The sequence below is a fragment of the Kluyveromyces marxianus genome, chromosome 5 (genome assembly GCF_001417885.1).
Source record: "Kluyveromyces marxianus DMKU3-1042 DNA, complete genome, chromosome 5".
Lineage (NCBI taxonomy): Eukaryota > Fungi > Ascomycota > Saccharomycetes > Saccharomycetales > Saccharomycetaceae > Kluyveromyces > Kluyveromyces marxianus.
The window spans coordinates 271,842-290,965 of record NC_036029.1 but is presented as its reverse complement, the minus strand read 5'-3'; the positions used below and the strand labels follow the sequence as shown (position 1 = coordinate 290,965).

Genomic DNA, 19,124 nt, shown 5'->3' with positions numbered 1-19,124 from the left:
AAAGGTATCAGTAATGTAAAAATACAGTATCAATTCGCAATTAGAAATAACAATGTCATCTGTAGGTATATATTTTTCTACAAAGGAGCAAAGCGAAGAATAACCAAATTATTAAGGGAAAGAGATGTCGCATCCAGATATCAATTTATTAAATGAAATATACATGGTGTTGTTGGTTAAAATATTGACTGTGAATGCTAAGATTATGGGTGATTGCCAACAGATACTACTGTGAGATAGCGGTGTAGGCAAACAATAGTATGGATGGTTTTTAGTTCACGTGACAGAATATATCAGGTTCTTTATTATGAATATCATAATAAACGAACCAATAAATCACACTGTCGTGCATCATGATATATATTCGATATTAACAGAATTTCACGATTTTGTATGTCAAGATTAGAGACGAGAGAAGGTGGAAGATCTAAGCAGTTGAAAGTTGAATCAGTAGCGAGTGTTAAATCCCTTTCATACATCCTAGAGGATAGCAGATACAATGTTCAGAGCTGTACCATTAACCCTAAGAGCTAGCCGTGGCTTTTCTACTAGTTTAATCAGACGTAATGTCATTCAAGATTTATATTTGAAGGAATTGAAGTCTGTGAACTTGAAGCCAGTCACCGCTGCTGATGCCCAAGGCGCTGTCAAGCCATGGACTGCTCCAGCTGCTCCAAAGATTCCAGAACTAGAACTTCAATCTGCTGATGCCTTGAAGGAATACGCCGCTGCCGATGTGGAAACCGTTAAGGAAGCTACTGAACAAGCTAATGAAGTTGAAGAAGGTGACTGGTTAGTGTTGGAAGAAATCGAAGATGACCACCACCATTAGGCAATGAACCATTAAATGAAAACGAAAAACCGAAAACAATATTCCATCAATTTTTTTGATAATAACAACTAATGCTTTTCAGTCTCTAATTTGAGAACTAGCATAATGATCTTCTATGGCTGACGACATCATCATCTTTTCCTTTATTTGTGTATAAGGTCAAATATGCAACGAAACCATTAAATTTTCCTGGGTGCATGAAACAGTGTAGATATATAGTTTATACAGGGGCATGTACGCACCCATAAATACACAGAAACGATTTAAAAATATTATAGTCTTCTATGATACACTCTTCTAATAAGTTATTATAGGGAACGCTATTTCACCCCATAAAAAAAGTAGACAGGCAATTCTGCTGATGTTGTTGCGCCTCGTATCGATCGAATTAGAAATAGAAAGTTAGGGATGGTTAGATATAGCGCTTAATGCTACGTATTTCAATATATCGCAGATGTTCGTCCAACTTATATAATTGAAATCAATTTAACACGTGACGTATATATCTAACAACGCTTTTTTTAAAATATCTTTAAAGCATGCAAACCAGTTGAAATATGTTTTCGAACTTATATTGGCATTGTTTTCTTCGTTCAAACAACATACTCCCATAGCAAAATTAGACAACAAAAGTTGTACCAAGGAACAGAAACATCTTGTCTAAGGGTTCTGTGATATATAAAGATGTTGTTATGCATGCATGTGATTGTAATAACCAGGAATATTTGATTACCCTGACATTATATTTAAAGAAATTTTCTTGTATTTCTTTTTCCCAATATACGTAATATTATGTACAGCTCATAGAGCAAGGCAGAGATGTTGTTACGTGATATTTGGAAGATAAATGTAGAGTATATAATCGCAATGAATGATATGCAAAAGCGGTTGGGAAATTGAAATACGTGTCATAACATAAACCTTAGGATTAAACTCTTTAGTAGCGCCTAATTAATTATATATCTTTGCGTACCCTTTTACCGTGAATGGATATTTGACGAAAATCAAAGAAACAACAAAGAAAAAAAAATTAAACAAAAGCATATATTTGTTTTAAACATTTTAGATTTACAAGCATCACTTCCATTTTGCGATTAGTTATAAACTTAAATTCACGTCTTTTTTTTCTTCTAGTGAAACTACAACAGGTACACTGATAATATTACAAATATGTCTGCTGAAGTCCCAACTTTTAAGCTAGTTTTGGTCGGTGATGGTGGTACCGGTAAGACCACCTTTGTCAAGAGACATTTGACCGGTGAATTCGAAAAGAAGTACATTGCTACTATCGGTGTCGAAGTCCACCCTCTAGCTTTCTACACCAACTTTGGTGAGATCAAGTTCGATGTCTGGGATACCGCCGGTCAAGAAAAGTTTGGTGGTCTAAGAGATGGTTACTACATCAATGCCCAATGTGGTATTATTATGTTTGATGTGACCTCCAGAATCACCTACAAGAACGTTCCAAACTGGCATAGAGATTTGGTCCGTGTTTGTGAAAACATTCCAATTGTCCTATGTGGTAACAAGGTCGATGTTAAGGAAAGAAAGGTCAAGGCCAAGACTATCACCTTCCACAGAAAGAAGAACCTACAATACTACGATATCTCTGCCAAGTCTAACTACAACTTCGAGAAGCCATTCTTGTGGTTGGCCAGAAAGTTGGCTGGTAACCCACAATTGGACTTCGTTGCTTCTCCAGCTTTGGCTCCACCAGAAGTCCAAGTCGACGAGCAATTGATGCAACAATACCAACAAGAAATGGAACAAGCCACTGCTTTGCCATTGCCTGATGAAGATGATGCTGATTTGTAATTCCGGTGTTACCAAAAATTGTGCATCCCCATTCCTCTACATCATATACTAAAATATATACGTATGTGTTTTTAATACTATCTCCCTCTCCTTTACACGTGTCCATCAAATCACTTCGAGATCACTTTATGTTCCTGCGGTGCCTTTCTCTTGCGGTATCTATACTGAGGTAATGAACATCATTCGCAGTTTCCCTTTTTTTGCCTCTTTCCTTATTCCTTTCATTCATACGTTATGTTACGTAGGCATGTATCTTTTATAATGTCAAAAAATGGGTTTGGTCTACTTTAAAATACTACAAATATACCACAAATCAAAAGTGAACGAGCATATAAGGCAGGAAGAAAGAGACGTCAAGCCAACAGGAACCATAGGACACGATGCTACGCTATGATACCAATACTAAGAAACTAAGTCTCAAAGATGATGCTGACACTAACCAAGATAGGATCAATAATTTAAACCAGATCAACAGGCTAACGACAGCTCTGGTTGCAGAGAACAATCCAAACTTCCAACCACAGCCAAGCAATGAAACTACAAATATGATTAAAAACATGTTCCAAGCTGGAATGCAACAAGCCCAGAAGAAAAATTTACCCGATGCATTGAAGAAGGTTGACCTCGCTCTACAAATGCGCAACAAAGCACGTAAACCTTGGGAACCATTTGCTTTCCAACTACAAGAGCTACAAATGATGCTTCGTAACAGAACTGACCTCGAATTGGTTTCCCAAAGGAATTTAGACGCTTGGCAAGATCTTGAAATGCTTCTCAGCTGTGGTTTAATTGTTCCCGAAGTATTCTTAAGACTAACAGATTGTCTCTTGAAGTTGAACTTGGTGGAACTAGCGAAACCATGTTGTGAAAGAGGTCTATCTTTAGACCCTTCAAATGCTCAACTAATAACTCTATACAAAGATTGTGAAAGAAGACTACTAGAACTTGATGGTGACAATTAAACTCATGGTATTGATCTATATACTATAATCACATAGACCTGTGTATTTTCTTTATATGGCTAGCTAGCTAGTTATACCTAATTCACAGTATTTTCATTATGCAGCTTTTACTGTGCAAACTTTTTTTCTCTTGTACAATAGTGAAAAAAATGAAAAATTTACCGAAACTCATCTTTATTCACTGCAAGAGAAGATTATGAAACAAAAAGAGAATTGAGAGGGAAGGTTGTAAGCAGGCCCTTTCGAATTGTCCTGCGGTGACAATTATTTGTGATCTGTGACAAAACACTTCAAAAAAAAATTAGGTTAGGATGTCTGATATCAATGTTGTTATCGACTCGTTTATCGACAGACTAAAGAGAAAGCAGGTTGTTGGTTCATACCAGGCCGCTTTGGAAACATTGCAGATACTTATGAGATATGTTTCAGCTATTAGATGGACCTCAACAGATGATCTAATAACGCAGATCAAGAAGTTCGGAAACAGTTTAGAAAAAGCACACCCATATGAATATACTTGTGGTAATGTCGTGAGGCGTGTGCTGTCGATGATTAGAGATGAAATCGACGAGGAGCAGAATACAGCGGAGCCAATGATATCCTCGATGTTTAACCTCCTACAGAAGCCAATGACAGATGCCAAGGTAAAAAAAACACAGGATACCCGTGTTGATGTTCGACAAACAATTGTCCAATCCATACGTGATCTTATAGATGAGATCAAGAACATAGATGACGGTATTCAGCAAATCGCAATTGAGTTGATTCACGATAAAGAGATTCTACTTACACCAACTCCAGATTCTAAAACCGTGCTACGTTTTCTATTGAAGGCTAGGGACCGTCACAGCAGAAATTTTACTGTTTTAGTGACCGAGGGTTTCCCAAATAACACCGCTGTAGCCCATGAATTCGCTAAAAAGCTAAGCGAGCACGATATAGAGACTATCATCATTCCAGACTCAGCGGTATTTGCACTAATGCCTCGGGTGGGTAAAGTTATTTTAGGTGCTAAGACTGTGTTCACTAACGGTGGTACCATATCTTCAACTGCCGGTGTGTCATCTGTGTGCGAATGTGCTAGAGAGTTTAAGACTCCAGTCTTTGCGGTAGCCGGTCTCTATAAACTATCTCCATTATATCCATTCGATGTTGAAAAGATGGTGGAGATTGGAGGATCGCAGCACGTGCTTCCCACAACCGAAAATGATAGAGTGGGGACTGTTGCGTTGGAAACTATCAATCCCATAGCAGACTATATCCCTCCAGAGAATATTGATATATTCATTACTAATATCGGTGGGTTCGCACCAAGTTTCATCTACCGTGTGGTATGGGATAACTACAAACAGGAAGATGTTAACCTTGAAGAGAAAATATAATGATAAATGCATACTATGAAATAAATTCCTAAACACAATACTAATAATACACAATCAACTTACAGTACTTGTTCTTTTTTTTTTTCCTTTCCTTCTTTCTTTCTTTCTTTCTTTCCTTTCATTTATTTCACTCCCCTCCATGCCTGGTGCCTCGCTCGATTAGACATACTTCTACGTTTGATCTTGAGCTGGATGGTTATGCTGATCTGGATCTTTTTTATTTTGCAGTTTCAGCATTGAACCAAAGGGCTATATCAAATAGACTTCTTTTGAGTACGGAAAGGCCTTATCTTCCCAATGACCTTATTTCGTAATTAGAAGCGCTCACATCTTAATTAATTTATGCGTAACCTTGCTCTTTTGATTGCAATAGTAGATAGTAGTGACGTCTTGTCCTTCTTGTCCTTTGTTCTTGTTCTTCTTGTTGTTGCTGTTCTGCTTGACACGTGACTTGGTACTTTTCCAAACACATTTGGATTGTTTTTGTCCAGCCAAAGTACCAGTATTGAATGGGCATATGTAATAATAATCTTTCTTCCCAATGAGATGAGAAGAAGAACAATAGTAGTTTGAATTGCACGAGAACGCATCATTGATCACTAGTCTGCGAGCTAGTAATTGTGTTTACAGAACGTTTGTGTATCCAATGAGCCGTAAACTAGTAGTGCTAGGTGGTACTGGTTTTTTGGGCAAACGAATCTGCGAAGCTGCAGTGGAGGCTAACTTCAAAGTTACTTCGTTATCCAGATCCGGGAAAGCCGTGTCATCGGAAGCATGGGCGCAGGAGGTTGAATGGAAGTCGTGTGATATTTTTGAGCCCAAGAGCTATGCTTCAGAATTGCGCAATGCTACGGATGTTGTGCACAGTTTGGGGATTCTACTAGAGAATGAGAACTACAAGAAGCAAGTGAATGGGACATCATTGTGGCCCACATCGATACCCGAATTGCCCAAGATGAGCACGTTATTTGGGAAGAATCCGTTGGAAAAAGGTGGTCATGGTAATGGAGCAAACGCAAAGAAATCGAGTGCGACAAACTTCACTTACGAGATGATGAACAAGTACAGTGCGACTCTGCTTGTGGATACGTATATGAAAGTGAATGCTGGGAATGCCAGGACGTTTAGTTATGTTTCTGCAGATAGGGGGTTTCCGATGATTCCTCGCGGGTACATTGATTCGAAGCGGGCGGCTGAGGCGCACATCATGCAGTATGAGGACGAGATTCGTCCGATAATACTGAGGCCTGGGTTTATGTTTGACGAGAGGAATACGCGAGCTGATGGGCGGGCGCGAGTGCGCGATCTATTGCAGCTTTTGAACTGCGGTAACGAGTTGCTTCTGGGGAAGAAGGTGGGGTGTGTGAATGAGCTGGTGCGTCCGTTGATCTCCACGCAGCAGGTTGCACATGCGCTGATGGCGGTCTTGAACGATGCGGAGTTCAAGGGCGTGCTTTCGCTGGAAGATATGATTAGTGTTTGAATGCATTTAGATATATATATATATATATGTATATATGTAAGGATTTATGAGACCCACGCTTCCTCGGAACCGGCCCTTTTACGCATAGGGACGTCGATCTCTACTTCTTTTTGCAACTTGACGAAGCGCTTGTACGGCAGCTCTCTGATCAGCAGACATATCATGAGCCCGCTGAGGGCAACGAAAAACGCGCTGACGAGCATGAGCCAGCTCGCCCACGTCACGTACGAGCCGAACATGAGCACGTCGATCAAAAACGCCAGCAGCGAAACCATGAACGTAACCATGGACCACAGCACTGCGCCGAACAGGACATTCTTGGAGACGCGCAGCCAGAACACGCATATCACTATCGATGCAAGCCAGAGCATGAAGACACACACGAGCGATATCGCGTGCACGAGCAAAAGCTTCGAGAGAGCGTATTTTGCGTTGGTGGGCAAATGCAAGTACTCGTTATCATTTATCAGCATGATATCTTGCAACGCGTAGCCCATGCGAATCTGGGAGCACACCGAGGCCTTGAGTTTGCACCATCCAAACACGCCAAACCGGTAGCCCTTGTACTGTGCGATGAAGATGTTGGACGTGATCGGCACTGTGATGACACTGAACAACTGGAAGACCAGCGAGATTGTGAGCGCAGTGAGCAGCACGACCTTGAACCACTGCATGCCTAATACTTTCTCCTCCTATATTATCCTCTTTCCACCTGCAAGTGAGAGTTGTTCCAACTAGCTGTGTTCCGTATTCCGTATTCCATATTCCATATTCCATATTCCATATTCCATATTCCATATTCTATATTGTATATGTCGCATGTATAGAAGATATAGAATAGCGAAGCCAAGAATTAATTCATCTGAGGCTGAAAAAGCTGGAGACCTGAAAAGATGGGAAAAAAAAAAACAGAATAATAATAATAATACAAGTCACGTGCCACTCTCTTTTGTTTTTTCCACCACCACCACCGGGCCCCCTCCTCCCCTATGTAACCGCCGGCGACGATCGCCGGAGGTTTCGCCGACTCACCGGTACCCTGATCGCCCAGGGTAACCGCATGTGTCAGCACAAAGAAACGGGGAACAAAAAAGATCCCGCCCGCTTGTGCTGTGTGCTGCCTGTGCAGCAGATTGGCTACGGCTACGGCTACGGCTGCGCTGCGCCGCGCCGGTCCCCGGGTAACGCCCCCCATTTCCCATTTCGTACTCCTGCCCCATTCAGCGGCCCACTCTATTTACGTATTTGCCCGATCCTTCTTTGTACCCTGGGGCTTTGCTTGTGCTTTGTTTGTGCTTTTCCTTGTTGGTAGTCAGTATGGCTTGAGCTTTTGCATTTTCTGGATTTTCTGGACTTTACTCTCCTCCAGTTCTTGTTTTAGTTCTGGTTTTGGTTCTGGTTCTACTTTTGGTTTTGGACATGGAAAGAAAAGCGAAAGAGAAAAAAGCCTTGTGTGTGCACACAGCATTAGCAGGCTTTAATTATTTTTAAATATATATTTATATTTTTTTTTTTGATTTTGATGCTGTTATTTAGGCTTTAAAGCTTTAAGTTGAAGCTGGAAATAAGAATTTTAGTGGGTACAGAGACAGAAACATACCACAAGAGAGAGAGGTGTTGTTTGAGAGGTTAGGAAAAAGGAGCCAGTCAACTAGCCAACTAGCCAACTAGTCAGCCAGTCAGCCAGTCATCAAGCAAGCCTGTGTGTGAGTGTGTCGTGGGGCTGCAGATAAATGATAGCAGGACACAGGGTTAGGGACAGGGACAGAGGGGATTCTAACGGTAACATGAAGTTGGATATGAATTTGAATTTGGACCATCACCACCTCAATCTGCAAATGCCCATGGTTTCGAAGGGATTGGATGACGATGGAGATGGAGATGGAAATGGAGATGAACATTTGCACGGTGGTGGGTTGGAGAAGTTTTCGAATTACCGGCCGCTTCCGAAATCATCGTCGACACCGCTGACTTCAGCTGGAGTGGAACAACTGGAGCCTACTACCACGGCTCCAGTCGATCCTCTAATAACAACACAGACGGCAGGAGCAGCCGGAATGCACGCCAGGAAGATGTCGCTTCCGCCTGTCACGAAGGTGGGAAACAGTCCGGCGCAACAGGTTGTGATGAACAACGCACATAGACTGTCCACGAAGTCGCTTCCTGTAACGCGAAGATCGACCAGAGAAAGCATACGGTACGCTCCGTACCATCCAGGTAAACACGCACGCATCATTCCCGTGGACTCGGACTCGTCGTCGACTTGTTCGTCTGATTCAGGTGCGGAATTACACTCGCAGCACTCGGCCGCACGGTCGCCGTCTTCTTATAATGTTGGCCCAGGCATGGGCGCAAGTATAACTGGAACGGCAACTACAACGGTAACTGCCCTGCGCACGATCTCCACCGGTTCCAACAATTCGGTGCCCAGTCTGCAGTACGCATCGCCCAGGGGCAGGCGATCCATCGTCAAGTCCTCCACAGAACTGTATCTGGCGGGGCCCAGAAGAAGCATGCAACACTCTCGCAAAAATTCCGAATACGCTCCGGGCCAGGCGGCAGCTGCCGCCTTGTCCGGTTCCATGCAATCATTGAACTTAAACCAGCAGCAGCAGCAGCAGCAGCAGCAGCAGCCAGGTATCAGCAAGCCAAAACACTCGTACGAAAGTCGACACACCATCAACAACGATGGAGGCCCCAAGATGTCCGAGTCCGCAGCACTGGAAATCCAAAAAATGAGACAGTCCCTATTGCACAAACGTGAGATGAGACGCAAACAGAAAAAGTTCTTGGACGACGATAAGGTCTTGGTGGGGAAAAAAGTTACAGAGGGCCACGTGAATTTCATCATCGCTTATAATATGCTTACCGGTATACGTGTAGCAGTATCGCGGTGCTCGGGTATCATGAAACCATTGACAGATAAGGATTTCAAACTAACTAAAAAACTAGCCTTTGATTACCACGGCAATGAGTTGACCCCGAGTTCTCAGTACGCTTTCAAATTTAAGGACTATTGTCCCGAAGTGTTCAGAGAACTAAGGGCTCTCTTCGGATTAGACCCAGCAGACTACTTGATGTCGTTGACCTCCAAATATATTTTAAGCGAATTGAACTCTCCAGGAAAATCAGGCTCCTTCTTTTACTTCTCCCGCGATTATAAGTACATCATCAAGACAATCCACCACGCTGAGCATAAACACTTACGGAAAATATTGCGGAGATACTACGAGCATATAAAAGTTAATCCGGATACTTTAATATCCCAGTTCTATGGGTTGCATAGAGTTAAGATGCCCATCTCTTTTAGAAGTAAGATAAAATACCGAAAGATTTATTTCTTGGTCATGAACAACTTGTTCCCGCCACATCTGCATATACATACAACTTTCGATTTGAAAGGCTCTACTTGGGGACGGTATACAAAATGGGATAAATCGCAGGACAGCCAGGAAACGCCTGTACTTAAGGACTTGAATTGGATAGAGATGAAAGAGAAAATCAACTTGGGCCCTCTAAAATCAAAGAAATTTCTACAACAATTGGAGAAAGATGTGGATTTGTTAGCGGAGCTAAACATCATGGATTATTCTTTGTTATTGGGGATCCACAATATTGAAAAGGGCAATGACTTGATCGAGGATGGTGCGAAAGACGCATCTACTGGTGCTGGTGCTGGTGCTAGTGCCGATGTTGGTGTTGATGGGGACATTAACGGCGTTGGACTTGGTGATGACGAAGATTTTGCCAATTCTTCTCAAGACCCTACCGTAATGCCCTTACTTACTCACACCCAAAGCTCAAGACGAAACACCCTGCATCAACACCACCCCAACCATCGCCATCATCGCAGACATACGCATCACTCGATCATACAACCGACAAACAACACGCAGGTGGTTAGCCACTTTTTCCAACAGGATGAGGGCGGTATAAGGGCCTCTGACCAGCTCAATCGTGATTTGAACCAAATCTATTTCGTAGGTATTATTGACTGTTTGACTAACTACTCACTAGTGAAAAGAATGGAAACTATATGGCGAAGCCTAAACCATGATCTTAAAACGATCAGCGCTGTACCACCAAGACTGTACGGTAACCGATTTTATCATTTCATTGAGGATTCAGTGAATAAGCACTACTACGAAGACAACCCTGATCAGCCACGATACACCGATAACTTGTAAGTGAATGAGATACAACCCACAAAAAAAATTATAATAATACTAATGCTAATACTAGATTAAACATAGTTCATAGTCAATAGTTCGTAATTCATAATACAATAATAATAATAGTAATAATAATAATAATAATAATAATAATAATAATAATAATAATAATGGTAATATCGTTTTTAAAGCTCTAGGATTGTCAAATAAAGAACTTGCATGCATGCATAGAAACGTAATATCCTCACCAAAAACATGCTTCTAAATTTGAACTTTCAACTATTTTCTACACTTAGGTGCCTGCATATCAACCGTCTTTATCTGTCCAATCTGCGCCTACCCCAACACTCAAGCCGACATTTTTTTTCTTCCCTCTTTTCTGTGATGACATATATCTCTATCATTTTTTTCGTCACTTCTTTCCAAGTGTTGCATAAGATCAAATCAAGAAAAAGAAACAAAAGAGAAAAAACCCACTAAAATAAAGAGGCTTGAAATATTTTGAAGGCTTGGTACATAATATATTCTAGCGACAAACTGAAAGAAGAAAAAAAAAAGATCGAGGGAAAAGACAAAAATACATTCAAAGGCCGTAATCTCAAAGCATTGTTTCGAACACATATAAGGGGCTTCCTTTGGTGTTCTTGTTCTTGTATATTGTTTTGTATCGGTAATTTCTTTTATAAAATTTTAAATCTTTCGCTACATATTGAAAGTCAAGATATCCATCGAGATCTACTGAAAAGGCAAGCTATACCAGCGGTACTATTAGAACACATAATTGACAACAAGTAACATGGGACATAAGCATCATCATCATCATCAACAACAACCTGACTACTGTTGCCAGCCACAGCCGCAACCACAACCTCCAAACGTTTATTACGCACAGCCTCAGCCGGTATATATCCAGCAGGCTGCTCCAGCTAAGGAAAATTCCACTTGCCTTGGGTCCTGTATAAGGTGTATGTTGTGTTGCTGTCTATTCGAGGTGTACTGCAGCTTTTGCTGTTGGTGCTGTTGAAAAAACAATAACTATGTATTCTTTCCATAGATGTAACAATATTTTAATTAATAAAAAATCCCCATCATTACAATCTGTTACTTCGTGTACCATTGATTCATCTTTATAGGTGGAGGAAATGGTAATTTTATTCTAACTCAGTTATTAAGCCGCCCACGTTTCGGTATGAAGAGCACAAATTTCATAACAGTCATCAGTTAAGCCCTTGTAGCTCAGTGGTTTAGAGCATCGTGCTTATAGGTTGACTCCGATTAATACGGAACATTCTATGAAAATGGCCTTTCAAACGGTCTTTCAAAGCAACGCGATAGTCGTGGGTTCAAACCCCACCAGGGGCAGCTTAATTTTTTTATTTTTTTTCCTCTCCCATTTTTATTTTTTGCATTTTTATTTTTTGAATTTTTTTTGGTCATATGACCAAACTGATAGCACTTACATTCAGTCAAACTAGCTAGCATATTCAAAGAAAGAAAAAAAAAAGTAGCACGCAGACATCAAATTGAAAAGATAGATATCATCATCATTAGCATCCATCGCTTTAAGAAAAAAGACTTTTTGTCCGTATTGACAGACCAACAAATAGTCTCATTGCTGGATTTAGAGCACTAATCAAAAGAGTTAGGATTTTACTTCTTCAGCATGAGTGGAAAGAAGACTAAATCGGGCAAGGCAAACAGTAACAAGAAGCAAGAGTTGGTTCAAGATGAAAGATTGCAAGCAATTGTCTTGACTGATTCTTTTGAAACCAGGTTTATGCCTCTTACTTCAGTGAGACCTAGATGCTTATTACCATTGGCAAATATTCCTTTGATTGAATATACATTAGAATTCCTTGCTAAAGCTGGTGTTAATGAGGTTTATCTTATTTGCGCATCGCATGGTGACCAAATCCAAGAATACATTGATCAATCTAAATGGAGCTTGCCATGGGCTCCATTCAAAATTAGTACTATCATGTCTTTAGAATCTCGCTCTGTGGGTGATGCAATGAGAGACTTGGATAACCGTGGGTTGATCACCGGTGATTTTGTACTTGTTAGTGGTGATTTGGTTACAAACATGGATTTCGAAAAGGCATTAGATATCCATAAGCAAAGACGTAAAAATGACAAAGACCACATTGTCACAATGTGTTTGAGCAAAGCTACACAGTTTCACAAGACCAGATCTCATGAACCTGCCACTTTTATTTTCGATAAGTCAAATGACAGATGCATCTACTACCAAGACATCCCCTTGGCAAGTTCTAAAGAAAAGACCACTATTGATATTGATCCAGAACTTTTGGAAGGTGTAGATGAATTTGTGCTACGTAACGATTTGATTGATTGTCATGTCGATATATGCTCTCCCCATGTCCCAGCAATTTTCCAAGAGAACTTCGATTACCAGTACTTGAGAAGAGACTTCGTTAAGGGTGTGCTCTCCAGTGACTTGTTAAAGAAACACATATATGGTTATATCACAGACGAATATGCTACAAGAGCTGAAAGCTGGCAAACCTATGACGCTATTTCTCAGGATTTTATCGCAAGATGGTGCTATCCTTTGGTTTTGAATTCCAACTTATTGGAAGGCCAAACTTACTCTTACGAAAGCCAGCATATCTACAAAGAAAAAGATGTGGTTTTGTCCCAATCTTGCAAAATAAAAAAGAACACTGCAATCGGTTCTGGTTCCAAGATTGGAGAAGGCACTGTTATTGAAAATAGTGTGATCGGCAGGAACTGTATGATTGGTTCCAACATTCAAATAAAGAACAGTTACATCTGGGACAACGTAACAATCAATGACAACTCTAATATCGTTCACTCTTTGGTTGCCTCAGGAGTAAAGGTAGGCTCTAATGTTACTTTGAATGATGGTTGTATAATTGGGTTTGATGTTATTATCGATAATGACGTTACCGTCCCTGTGGGCACCAAAATTGCCGCAACATCAGTACAGAGAGATAGCAGCTTCTTTTTAGATGCTGATCATAGTTTAGATTCGTCTGATAACGACGAAGATGAAGAAGACAGCAACTCGTCCTCTTCTTCTGACCTAGGCAACAGGTCAACTCAGACAACCAGAGCCAAAATCTCTAAGGAAATAGTCGGTCCTAATGGTAAGGGTGTTTTGTATGAAAGTGATGACGATGATGAGGATGAAGACGGATCTACGGAAAAGGGTGTTAGCAATACATTGACCTACAAGAACGACGAAATATACTTTTCGGATACTTCTATTTCTTCCACAACCCAAAAACATAGAAAGAGAAGAACCATGTCAATGACAAGTGTTTACACAGATTTCGAAGGAGAAGATGACGAGGAAGAAGATTTCGAAAAGGAAGCTATTGCAACGGTGGAAAGAGCTATAGAAAATAACCATGACTTGGATACTTCCATGCTTGAATTGAACACTCTAAGAATGAGTATGAACGTCACCTACCATGAAGTCAGAAACGCCTCTGTAATTGCTATCCTGAGAAGAATTTTCCACTTCGTAGCAACCCAAACCTTGGGTCCAAAAGAGGCTGTTACAAAGGTTTTGCAGCAGTGGGGACCAATGTTTAAGAGACAAGCTTTCGACAACGAAGAGTTTAGAGATTTGATGAATATTTTCTTGAACCGTGTCTTGGATCAAAAGTTCGAGAAACCAGATTTCATCCTTTTCCATCTGTACAACACATTGTATGATATGGACATCATCGATGAAGATATTATCTATAAATGGTGGGATGTGGTAAGCGCTGATGATAAATATGCCACAGTGATTGCATTGTTAGGCAAATGGATAGATTGGTTGAAAACAGCAGATGAAGAATCATCAGAGGAAGAAGACAGCGATGACAGCGAGTAAAGCGTGGAAATATCTGGTCACGAGCTATAATTTCTCATCCAAAATCCTGCCTCATCTATGTATATACATAATCAGTACCATTCTTTAATCTCATTTGGCATGATACATGCATTCGTCTTAGTAATTGCCGAAATAGGAAATAAATGTTACAAGGCCTAATATACGTCATGTGACTTTGAACCTGTTACCCTCATTTTCTTATCTAACCACATTTCATTTCAAAATTGTAACATGAACATAACGGGAGAGGCCTGTACATGAGATATGCGAAGTGGAAGTTGGAAAGAAAGACAAAAAGAGAGCAGAGGAGTTACGAACGAAAGATACTTGATATCGGATAAATACTCTTTGACATAGTATCAGATCACAAAGACTACCAAGAAAATACTAAATATGCAAACTCTAAAGTGTGTTGTTATAGGTGATGGTGCTGTTGGGAAAACGTGTCTTCTAATCTCATACACCACCAACCAGTTCCCAGCAGATTACGTTCCAACTGTTTTTGATAACTATGCTGTCACAGTAATGATTGGGGATGAGCCATATACTCTAGGTCTTTTTGATACTGCTGGTCAAGAAGATTATGATAGATTGAGGCCGTTATCGTATCCATCAACGGACGTGTTCTTGGTTTGTTTCAGCGTTATATCTCCACCTTCTTTTGAGAACGTAAAAGAGAAGTGGTTCCCAGAGGTACATCACCACTGTCCTGGTGTCCCCTGTTTGATTGTGGGTACTCAGATAGATTTAAGAGACGACAAAGTCATTATTGAAAAATTACAAAGACAAAGACTTCGTCCTATTACTCCAGAGCAAGGTGAGAGACTAGCAAGAGAACTAAGGGCTGTGAAATATGTTGAGTGTTCCGCTCTTACTCAACGTGGTTTGAAGAACGTTTTCGATGAGGCTATTGTCGCTGCTTTGGAACCACCGGTCATCAAAAAGAGTAAAAAATGTACTATATTGTAAAGTGATTGCCGAAAGAAAAAAGCCTTTGATGAGGCTCTTTCTTCCGTTATGTCATATCATACACACACACTCACTCTCTTTTTTTATTCTTCATGCTCTAGTGCAAGCTAACGCACCACCCCCAGCTAGCAATATTTTATTTCTCGTATTTACTCTGTGAGAATAAGAGGACGTTCCCTATGTTTTTGCAGGTTCAAAAGGAAAGACAAAAATGTAAAGGATAACCACTGATGATACTAATTTTACATTTCACAGTTTCTAGCCCAGGCTCTAATTGACATTATCACACTATATATATTATATATCTACATATATATAAATTAAAAACTAAGGAACAGCTTTCATATCTAAACATTGGAGACCGAATACCACTTTTGGTGCTCTAATGTGAAATGCTTGGTAAGAAACTAAATAGATATTTTCCCATATTACTTTATTTCTGAACACCGTCCTAAACTTATACATACCTAACTAACAATTGAATAACTGCTTGAAATATCAGCATATATGTAGTGTAGTGATACTTGCAGGTCTTATTATATAGATATGTAACACCCAATTTAGATACACTAATTTCAAACAAAACGGGATGTTAGTTCTACTGAGAGCAAAGGCCATTTTTTCTACCTTTGAGCTGAATTAGATATCCCCGCCTATATTTCATTACTAACTTAAGCACTAAAACAGTCGCTGCTACTGTGAACAATATCTAAGGCTAGTGTCTTCCTAAAGTATTGGGCATTCGAGGAGATACTATTCACGTGATTTATATTTTTTCTCTCTTTTCTTGCCTCCATCCGCCATTGATGAAAAAAACCTTCAAATATCAAAATAACTTATTGAAGCGTACCAACTGCAATGTGAGAATAAAGTGCATGAATTCAACGTAATTGAAAGATAGAACCAGTTATCACTCCATAAACACAAACACAAGTAGAGGAACATCGAAACATGGCTCAGGTTTATGGGAATCAACGTTCTGATACGTTATTTTTAGGTGGTGAGAAGGTTTCAGGCGATGACATTCGTAATCAGAATGTTCTAGCTTCGTTAGCAGTGGCAAATGTGGTGAAATCTTCCTTAGGTCCAGTTGGCTTGGACAAAATGTTAGTGGATGACATTGGTGATTTCACAGTTACTAATGATGGTGCGACTATTCTTTCACTTTTGGATGTGCAGCATCCAGCTGGGAAGATTCTTGTTGATTTGGCGCAGCAGCAAGATCGTGAAATTGGTGATGGTACAACAAGTGTTGTTATCATTGCTTCCGAGCTTTTGAAGAAGGCCAATGATTTGGTAAAGAACAAAATCCATCCAACTACTATCATCACTGGTTACAGAGTTGCATTGAGGGAGGCCATTCGTTATATCAACGAAGTTCTTTCCGTTCCAGTGGAAAGTTTGGGGAAGGACACTATGGTCAACATTGCGAAAACCAGTATGTCTTCTAAGACAATTGGTTCCGATTCTGAATTTTTCAGTAACATGGTTGTTGATGCTTTACTAGCGGTCAAGACACAAAACGGTAAGGGTGAGGTAAAGTACCCTGTGAAGGCTGTTAACATTTTGAAAGCCCATGGTAAGTCTGCTACTGAGTCTGTTCTAGTACACGGTTACGCTTTGAACTGTACTGTGGCATCCCAAGCCATGCCAAAGCAAATATCTGGAGGTAACGTTAAGATTGCCTGTCTTGACTTGAATCTTCAAAAGGCACGTATGGCAATGGGCGTTCAAATCAATATCGACGATCCAGACCAATTGGAGGAGATCCGTAAGCGTGAGACCGGTATAATTTTAGATAAGGTGAAGAAAATCATTGATGCCGGTGCCCAAGTTGTCTTGACGACCAAGGGTATCGATGACTTGTGCATCAAGGAATTTGTTAACGCAAAGATAATGGGTGTGAGACGTTGTAAGAAGGAAGATTTAAGAAGAATTGCACGTGCCACCGGTGCCACGTTGATCAGTGACATGTCCAACTTGGACGGTGACGAAGTTTTCGAATCCTCGTACTTGGGTACCTGTCAGGAGGTTGTCCAGACCAAGTTCTCAGACGATGAGTGTATCTTAATCAGAGGTACTCAAAAACACTCCTCCTCCTCCATTATCCTACGTGGTCCAAACGACTACTCATTAGATGAAATGGAACGTTCTTTGCACGACTCCTTGTGTGTAGTAAAGAGAACGCTAGAGAGCGGAAACGTTGTTCCAGGTGGTGGTTGTGTGGAAGCCGCATTGAACATCTACCTAGATAACTTCGCTACTACGGTGGGCTCAAGAGAGCAGCTGGCTATTGCAGAATTTGCTTCAGCACTACTAGTTATCCCCAAGACTTTAGCGGTAAATGCTGCCAAGGACTCCAGTGAGCTCATCGCCAAGCTAAGATCATACCATGCCGCTAGTCAACAAGCTAAGCCGGACGACTTAAAGAGAAGAAAATACCGTAACTACGGTCTAGATTTGATAAAGGGCAAAATCGTAGATGAGGTCGAGGCTGGTGTCTTGGAACCAACAATCAGTAAGGTCAAGTCTCTAAAATCCGCCTTGGAAGCCTGCATCGCCATTCTAAGAATTGACACAATGATTACAGTCGACCCAGAGCCAGAGAAGGAGGGAGATGGCTGCGCCTGAAAAATCATTAGAGTAGTAATAATAACAATAATAATAAAGCAAGGCAGTACGTACTTACCATCGCAAATATACCTACTAAATACCTTTGTACATTAAATAACTTCCAATAGAAAATTCCCAATCACATTTCCAGATCTGGAGGGACAACTACCGAATTAAGCTTCAACCAAACTAAACGCTGGTTCAAACTTCACTTACTCCCCCATTACGGGAAGAAAAAGAAAACAACAATAAAATTTCTCGCCAGGGGGTTCGAACTGGTGCCGTTGTAGAGTGGGTAGAAGCCAGATGCTGCTGCGTGGGGGGTGACAAGACAACGCGTTAAGAAAAACTGAAGCGGTGAAAAAAATGCAGAAGAAAAAAAAAGTAAATAAATTACAAAAAAAAAAAAATTAAAAAAAAAAAAATAAAGATCAGCCAAGGACCCTCACGTGATAAATTGCCTAAAGCAGATCATTTTTACCAGAAAAAAAAAACGGTGCTTTTAACAGTCGTTTTTGGCAGTAATAGCATTTAAACGAGCAGTATTTTGGTCGACCGGCTTATGTACGTTTTAACAAGAATAAGCGACCAGAACTCAAGACAAACAAATAGAGTGACAGCGCGGCGCAGTTCAACCTGTGATATTTATAACAGCTGGTTTTGTCGGCGGTACACTGAATTATTATTATTAAGACGCGTTAAAAGGCATTCCATTCATTCATTTTCCTATAATTTTGACGGGGCGTAAGCGTTTAGTATTTTTACTTTAAACGAGGGATATAAACAACTATTAAGAGTACAGTTGTTTGAAGGACTTATTTATTTGTTGAGGTAAGTCTGATACAATCCAGCAAAACAATTGGGTTGGAGTAGTTTTCAACAAGCTAGTTGACCATACGTGTTGTTGTTTGGTATTGAATACGGATTTTTTTTTTCGGTTTTGAACCCAAAGAGCTGAGTGTTTAACTAAGCGACCTTTAAACGAACAAGAAGACTAAAGTTAATAATAGTGATTGCTCCAGGTTAAT

The 19,124-nt window shown here is 40.4% G+C and overlaps 10 protein-coding genes and 1 non-coding gene across 11 annotated transcripts; 10 read left to right on the top strand and 1 right to left on the bottom strand.

Annotated features, from left to right (window-relative positions):
* Positions 1-499: 499 nt before the first annotated feature.
* On the top strand, positions 500-832 carry KLMA_50135 (ATP synthase subunit H; the record flags this gene model as incomplete). The annotated part of the gene is made up of 1 exon (XM_022820111.1): positions 500-832. The coding sequence occupies one exon, from the start codon at positions 500-502 to the stop codon at positions 830-832; it is 333 nt and encodes a 110-aa protein (XP_022676607.1).
* Positions 833-2,002: 1,170 nt separating this feature from the next.
* GSP1 (Ran family GTP-binding nuclear protein) lies at positions 2,003-2,647 on the top strand (the record flags this gene model as incomplete). Its single annotated transcript, XM_022820110.1, has 1 exon — positions 2,003-2,647. The coding sequence occupies one exon, from the start codon at positions 2,003-2,005 to the stop codon at positions 2,645-2,647; it is 645 nt and encodes a 214-aa protein (XP_022676606.1).
* A 380-nt stretch (positions 2,648-3,027) lies between these two features.
* SEC72 (Sec63 complex subunit SEC72) lies at positions 3,028-3,609 on the top strand (the record flags this gene model as incomplete). Its single annotated transcript, XM_022820109.1, has 1 exon — positions 3,028-3,609. One exon carries the CDS (start codon positions 3,028-3,030, stop codon positions 3,607-3,609), a length of 582 nt encoding a protein of 193 aa, XP_022676605.1.
* Positions 3,610-3,920: 311 nt separating this feature from the next.
* GCD7 (translation initiation factor eIF-2B subunit) lies at positions 3,921-4,991 on the top strand (the record flags this gene model as incomplete). The annotated part of the gene is made up of 1 exon (XM_022820108.1): positions 3,921-4,991. The coding sequence occupies one exon, from the start codon at positions 3,921-3,923 to the stop codon at positions 4,989-4,991; it is 1,071 nt and encodes a 356-aa protein (XP_022676604.1).
* A 646-nt stretch (positions 4,992-5,637) lies between these two features.
* COQ11 (ubiquinone biosynthesis protein COQ11) lies at positions 5,638-6,474 on the top strand (the record flags this gene model as incomplete). Its single annotated transcript, XM_022820106.1, has 1 exon — positions 5,638-6,474. One exon carries the CDS (start codon positions 5,638-5,640, stop codon positions 6,472-6,474), a length of 837 nt encoding a protein of 278 aa, XP_022676603.1.
* A 44-nt stretch (positions 6,475-6,518) lies between these two features.
* On the bottom strand, positions 6,519-7,148 carry KLMA_50130 (SUR7/PalI family protein; the record flags this gene model as incomplete). Its single annotated transcript, XM_022820105.1, has 1 exon — positions 6,519-7,148. One exon carries the CDS (start codon positions 7,146-7,148, stop codon positions 6,519-6,521), a length of 630 nt encoding a protein of 209 aa, XP_022676602.1.
* Positions 7,149-8,207: 1,059 nt separating this feature from the next.
* MSS4 (1-phosphatidylinositol-4-phosphate 5-kinase) lies at positions 8,208-10,661 on the top strand (the record flags this gene model as incomplete). The annotated part of the gene is made up of 1 exon (XM_022820104.1): positions 8,208-10,661. The coding sequence occupies one exon, from the start codon at positions 8,208-8,210 to the stop codon at positions 10,659-10,661; it is 2,454 nt and encodes an 817-aa protein (XP_022676601.1).
* Positions 10,662-11,871: 1,210 nt separating this feature from the next.
* KLMA_R501 lies at positions 11,872-12,008 on the top strand. Its single transcript has 2 exons — positions 11,872-11,906; positions 11,970-12,008. It is a non-coding gene; the product is annotated as a tRNA-Ala (tRNA).
* A 301-nt stretch (positions 12,009-12,309) lies between these two features.
* Positions 12,310-14,514, top strand: GCD6 (translation initiation factor eIF2B catalytic subunit epsilon; the record flags this gene model as incomplete). Its single annotated transcript, XM_022820103.1, has 1 exon — positions 12,310-14,514. The coding sequence occupies one exon, from the start codon at positions 12,310-12,312 to the stop codon at positions 14,512-14,514; it is 2,205 nt and encodes a 734-aa protein (XP_022676600.1).
* Positions 14,515-14,907: 393 nt separating this feature from the next.
* CDC42 (Rho family GTPase CDC42) lies at positions 14,908-15,483 on the top strand (the record flags this gene model as incomplete). The annotated part of the gene is made up of 1 exon (XM_022820102.1): positions 14,908-15,483. One exon carries the CDS (start codon positions 14,908-14,910, stop codon positions 15,481-15,483), a length of 576 nt encoding a protein of 191 aa, XP_022676599.1.
* Positions 15,484-16,434: 951 nt separating this feature from the next.
* TCP1 (chaperonin-containing T-complex alpha subunit TCP1) lies at positions 16,435-18,114 on the top strand (the record flags this gene model as incomplete). The annotated part of the gene is made up of 1 exon (XM_022820101.1): positions 16,435-18,114. The coding sequence occupies one exon, from the start codon at positions 16,435-16,437 to the stop codon at positions 18,112-18,114; it is 1,680 nt and encodes a 559-aa protein (XP_022676598.1).
* Positions 18,115-19,124: the final 1,010 nt, after the last annotated feature.